The sequence below is a fragment of the Oryzias melastigma genome, unplaced genomic scaffold (genome assembly GCF_002922805.2).
Source record: "Oryzias melastigma strain HK-1 unplaced genomic scaffold, ASM292280v2 sc00696, whole genome shotgun sequence".
Taxonomy (NCBI): domain Eukaryota; kingdom Metazoa; phylum Chordata; class Actinopteri; order Beloniformes; family Adrianichthyidae; genus Oryzias; species Oryzias melastigma.
Genome location: NW_023417284.1, coordinates 31,627 through 37,539, shown reverse-complemented (window position 1 = coordinate 37,539; position 5,913 = coordinate 31,627). Strand labels below are relative to the sequence as shown.

Sequence of the window (5,913 nt, the reverse complement as noted above, 5' to 3'; positions counted from 1 at the left end):
GGTTAACGGGACTTTGATTGATTTCTGTTGATGAATCCACCGCAGGTCTCAACCTGGAGACTTCTGGAGTTTATTCAGGTCTAGCTGACCCACCAACCGGGTTGTTAACTGCTAGTTTAGATCAGTAAAACTTCTCTGAACTTCTACAACTTTTGGGGACTTCTACAACGAGGAAGCCCTCACTAGAGTCTGCTCCTCCTGATGCCTGGAGACAAGTTTAACATTCTAACAATCTATCTTAATTCACCATCCATCTCCAAACCCTTTAGAACAGAAGCTGCTCCTCAACTCCAGTCCCACCGAACACACAAAAGCTTGTTTGGTTTTTGCCCCCTCCACACAGAAAACTGCTCTCCTAAAAATACCCATGACCTCTGTACAGCAGCTGGCTCCAGTTTATTTCAGACCCTCATTGTTCTCAGTCCGAGTGCCACTCATGACCCCGAGTCTCCTTCTGTCTGCTCCGTTTCTGTTAGCATGTTAAAATTGTTGAAATTCACTTACAATCAACTCCTCCCACTCAAACCAAACTCTGGTGTCCCACAGGGCTGTACCCTGGAGCCCCCACTCTTCATTAATCGTCCCTCTCTGACAGTTTCTTTCATCGACGGTGAATTAGAACTGGACTGATCATCGATAGAAAACGGTTACTTCCAGTTCCAACCGAATGGAGTAAATTCAGTCACTTTTTTTAGGAAGTGGATGCCGCCATGTTGAAGCCCAATGTGGTCAGCAGTGATTGGTCTGAGTCAGTCGGAGTTTCTATGGCAATCACTCTGGCCAATCAGGAGTGAGCTTGTTGGAGGGCCACACCCCAACACCTGAAAGTGGGCTATGTGATATCAAGAAGATGTTAAAAAGTATCAGATCCAGAATGTTTATTCTGACCAATAGAATGACTGATAACAGCTGTTTATTTCTCTATTGAAGTCTTGGAGCCACTTCCTGTTTGGAACACCAGGGGGAGGAGTCGAGCTTTCCAGTGATACATGTGTCTGTGCAATAAACTAAGAGTGAGGAAATTTTCAACAATGTGACATCATTAGGCTCCGCCCCTATTTAAGCTCCACCCCTCAAACAATAATCGATTCTTTTCACTCTGAAAAATCTCCATACACTTTAAATTCTCTCCCTTCACATTAAAAGTCCAATCAGTTTACCCAGAATTCCGTTCTCTTTGGGTTGTGTTTGTTTTGTTTTTTTAAACAAAGTTCTTATGATTTTTATTATAATCATTTTGTAGTTTTGTTATCTATTTTGAAATGTGTCTTTCTCCAGTTTTTATTTCTGTGTTATTGGGATCATCAGAGGCTTTTCAAAGTAAAAGGATTATTTTTGTAACATAATACAAAAGTTTAGTTTTAAATCAAAAACTTTGTTACAACTTCCAATGTTAAATTTGAACAAATGCTGAATAAACACGTTTTTTTTCTAATTTCAACAAGATAAAATAATAGCTGATATTTTAAATATAGTTTTATGTCATTTTTTAGTATTTCTTTTTAAATGGACTCAAATGCTCATAAAGAGGTCTCAGTCACCTTCATTTTGGTTCTTTCTGATCTCATTTCTGTTCCAGTCTCACAGATTGAGTCTAAAGTTCATAAAACTAAACTCTGACATCCCGACTCTACGGTCCTTTTAATAAATATTTTAAAACCTCGACTTTCAGGAACATTTCTACAGAGCGAGTAAATCTACCGTCTTCTTTGGAACTCCCTGACAGTTTGGATCATCCGTTCACGGCGGTTTCTGTGTTCCAGCTGTTCGAGCAGCTGTCCACCAGTGACGGTTTACTGGTGCTGCAGGTGTTTGGACCCATCACCGTGGTTCTGGCCGTGTTGGGCATCTGTGCTGCTGCTCTGGACTACAAACCTCTGCTGCTGCTGGTGAGAAACCAACACATTTCTATGGGACCTTAATGGATGTAACTTTAGCAGACGTAGGATTCAGCCTAAAAACATTAAAAACTGATTTTCTTCACTTGTTTCATTTTCCCATATTAAGAGAAAAAACATTTTCTTTGTGATTTTTTTGTAGTTTTCTGCTTTAATCTTCATCGAGTTTGTGGCTATGATGGTTGTGGCTTCACCGCTGGTTCAAGTTCAAAGTCAGGTGATAATTCTCTGCCTTTCTCACTGCTGCCCCCTAGAGGTTGAAGTCGTTATTACAAGAAACATCCACATGTTTTCATTAAAAATCAAATAATCCCGTAAAAATGCAAAGATAAATATCTGTAATCTATGTAAGAATTGTATATTTTAGATTAAAAGCTGTTTGAGAGAGAATGTCTAACCCTGTTGGTCAGATGGACGGAGCGGTGGATGAGGTGTTTCTGAAGGCCACGCCCCTCCACACAGCAGAAGATTACGTCCAGAGGGAACTGAAGAAGCTGCAGGCCTCAGTAAGCAGCAGACGTTCAGCTTCCAGCTGTTGGTGTGTTTGATGGAGTGTCTGTTGTGTTCCAGGACTCCTGCTGTGGGCTGAGGAGCTCCGAGGACTGGGGGGACCAGCTTCCTGACTCCTGCATGTGCACACCTGACCCGGATTGGCGGTAAAATAGCCGTTTGTGTGCGTTGGTTTGAACGTTCTTAAAGCTTTAGTGGTTTTTTCATTTAACGACAGAAGAAATGTAAAATAATAAATTAAAAACACACATTTGTCGGGTTTAATCCGTCTTCTTCAGAACATTTATTCAGTCTGACACCAAAGGTCGTCGGCGTTCCGTCAGCGCCTGAAAAGCCTTCAATGAAGGCCTAAGATGATCTAAACTCGTAAAGTTTTATTTACTAATATAAAAAAAACTGCACAAATTCTTCTGACAGATAAAAACGACCCAAATGTGAAGAAGACGAGTCTCTCTGGTTAACGGGACTTTGATTGATTTCTGTTGTTTTATTGACAGAAATCTGATTTATTTGGTTAAAGTTTACGTTTGAATCTCTAACCGGCGGTCTGCTCTTCTTCTTCAGCTCCCGTCCTGCTAACTCCAGCTTGGACGGGTCGTGTGTGATGGTGGACGCTGACCTTTCCTCGCCCCTCCCACACGCCTCAGATGCATCATGGGTGCACGCAAATGTAATGGCATCACTATTCTAAAGTGTCGTTCCAGAATCGTGTTTTAGTTTTCCCTAAATGACTTTGATTTGATTTTCTTCCTTCTTCGATGTCGAGGTCAGTGAGCTCGTTCACGTGCACGCCATAAACCTGATCATCGTCTGATCTCATGTCATCCGATCTTTTTTTTTTTTTTAAATTCCATGTTCTTCATTCAAAAACTACATTTATCTGAAAACAGATGAAGACAGGAAGATCTCTCCTGGAACTTTCCTCCACGTTTATGCGTAGATTTCTCAGATTCATATCTGAGCACGAATGACTTAAAGGGCGGAGCCAAAAGTCACCTGATCAAATAAAACTTTATTTAAAAAAGAAAAAAAAGCAGCTTTTATGGTTTAGGTAACCCAAAGAGATTAACAATTAAAGACAAAAGAAACGTAACAATAAAATTAAATAAAACCTTTGCTGCAGACGTCAGAAAGAAGCAATTATCTTAATCCTTTTAACGCATGGACGTTTAAACTTAATGCTGGAGGTCAGGAGAGAGTTCACTTCCAGCTGTTCAGCTTCTGTGCTTCCGTAAACGATCTCACTGACTGTAGAAACTGACCAGCTAACTGTGGGTCACATGACCTGTGTGTGTCCAGCCCTGCGGACCAATCCTGAAGAGTCATCTGTCGTTTCCCATCAAGCTCAGGATCGGGATCATTTCTGCTTTTGCCACCATCACGGTAAACGAAGCCACATCTGAAGTTTAGAGTCAGTTTGTAGCGATAAACTTCTTCAGTAGAGTTTGTATTTAGTGTAGATTTATTTGAAGTTAATCTGACAGAAACTTGAAAATGGTTAGAAGGTTTTTTAAATGAAAGACCCTCTCTGATGAAAATGGTGTTTTAAAAATCTTCTTTTTCTGATGCTGGAGGACGTTTATGAAGAAAATTGAGCTTTTCTGAGTATTTCTTTACTCAAATCGTTGTGAATCAGCAGACAAAAAATACAGTTTGAAAAAGATCATATTTGTGACGTAGGAAATCTGCTGGGCGGGGCCACAAGCTTCCTGCTCCGCCCCTTTCTGGTGATGAATAAATCCACAAACTTCTTTATTTATTTTTTTTTGTCTAAGCTCGCCTTTTCTACTTCATAAACTCCTGCCGCTCTGCAGAAACTATGGGGATTTTAGATAAATAAGATTTATAATTAAAAAAACCCACTGGGAATGCTTTGAAAATAGATCAAAAGATGATCTGAGTGGGACTTTAAAACCTTCTCAGGTTGTGCAGTTTCATGAAGTTTATATTTTTTAACATTCTTTATGTTCATTTTGATGTTTTCTGTTGCAGATAACGGCCATTATTCTGTGTCTGAGTTTGGGTCTGGAAAAATACTGGAAGAAGCCGGCAGTGGAAATGACAATCGACGACTTCAACCGAGTGAAGTACCAACCCAAACCCTCCCTCACCTGACCTCTGACCTCTGAAGGCTTCTCTTTCTGGAAACAACCATCGACCGTCCAGCTGATGGGAAACGTCCGAGGCTCTTCGTCGTTGTTTTTACATCACCGGCCACTAGATGGCAGTAGAGGTTGTCTTTGCGTGTCCCTCTTCACTTCCTTCTCACAGCAGCTTCATGTTCCTCTTCTGTCTTCATCTCAGAGGAAACCAGAACCAGGGGCCTCCTCTTTTGGGTTTTTCCTCTTTTCGGACAAACGTTTGCAAAAGAAACATTGACAAAGATAAAAAAAAGAAAATATGGAAATAAAGAAACGGTTGTCAGAGGAAGTCTGTGAAAAAAAGATGAGGTGTGAAGATGGAACGGCGTGTTGCGTAACGTCCCAAAAACAATCAGGTTGAGGTTGCAAAGCAGAGCTAGGTGTGATCCGGAGGTTCATCACGTTCCGTCGTCTCTCCTCTTTGGTGGTGATGGTTTTCACACGTTTAAATCGCATGAAGTCAGCAGAATGTGAACGCATTTGTTTATGAAGGAAACAGAAAATCCTGGATTTCATTTATCTCCAGAAATACAAACATGCTCTCAGGTTTGATGCTTTGATACCATCCTGATGCATCAACTCACTAAGTAGATCATCGGAAATCAAAGAACAGAAACAACAGGAAACCACAAAAGGTCAGAGTATGTTGTGGTCCAATTCAGACAAAATCCTTAAAGCCAAACTTTATGTAACTGTGTTTAATGTATTTATGTGTGACCAAAAGATTAAATAAAATGATTTAAAATCCTGAGTGTGACTTTGTCATGTTTTCTCTTAACCCTTTAACACCGGTGATTCTCCATCATTCCAGTAGATTCTGAAGGAGAAAAGCGGCGGTTCCGCCGCTTTTCTCCTTCAGAATCTACTGGAATGATGGAGTTAATACCTGAAAAGTTCCAGTAAATCAAAGAAGATAAACACTGGAGCTCCGGTGTTAAAGGGTTAAATGGAGGTTAGCTTCACACCGCCATCAAAACTTGCGTTTAAGCGACTATTTCCAATGAAACGTCTATCATTATTCACATTTTTAATACACTATTTGGGCTCCACTGACAAATCAGTACATCAAGCCGACCGGCCATCGGAGTGACGGCTTTAAGGAGAGCGGATGAGGGAAACGGCGTCTTTTCCTTCCTAACAGGAAACAACCGTCGTGGCTGCATGTTGGTTTGAGGACAGACTCTTCACTGTCACCGAGTCTCCAGTGAGGACCGACCGTTCAGCCTGCAAAGACTTTACATGCAAATCATGTTCAGACATTTTTATGTTTCTTCACATGGAAACAGAAACTGGGGATTTTATTCTTGAAGACCAAGAAAAGTGAATCTGGAAAAGCAACAATAAGAGTGCTGTCATTCAGATCT

At 40.8% G+C, this 5,913-nt stretch overlaps 1 protein-coding gene across 1 annotated transcript; it reads left to right on the top strand.

Moving 5' to 3' along the window:
* Window positions 1–1,763: 1,763 nt before the first annotated feature.
* Window positions 1,764–5,300, top strand: LOC112139467 (tetraspanin-6; the record flags this gene model as incomplete). Its single annotated transcript, XM_024262276.1, is given in 7 exon segments — window positions 1,764–1,889; window positions 2,041–2,115; window positions 2,309–2,404; window positions 2,469–2,554; window positions 2,973–3,078; window positions 3,708–3,791; window positions 4,401–5,300. Coding segments are annotated over 7 exon segments (696 nt in total), but the record flags the coding sequence as incomplete, so codon positions are not given.
* Window positions 5,301–5,913: the final 613 nt, after the last annotated feature.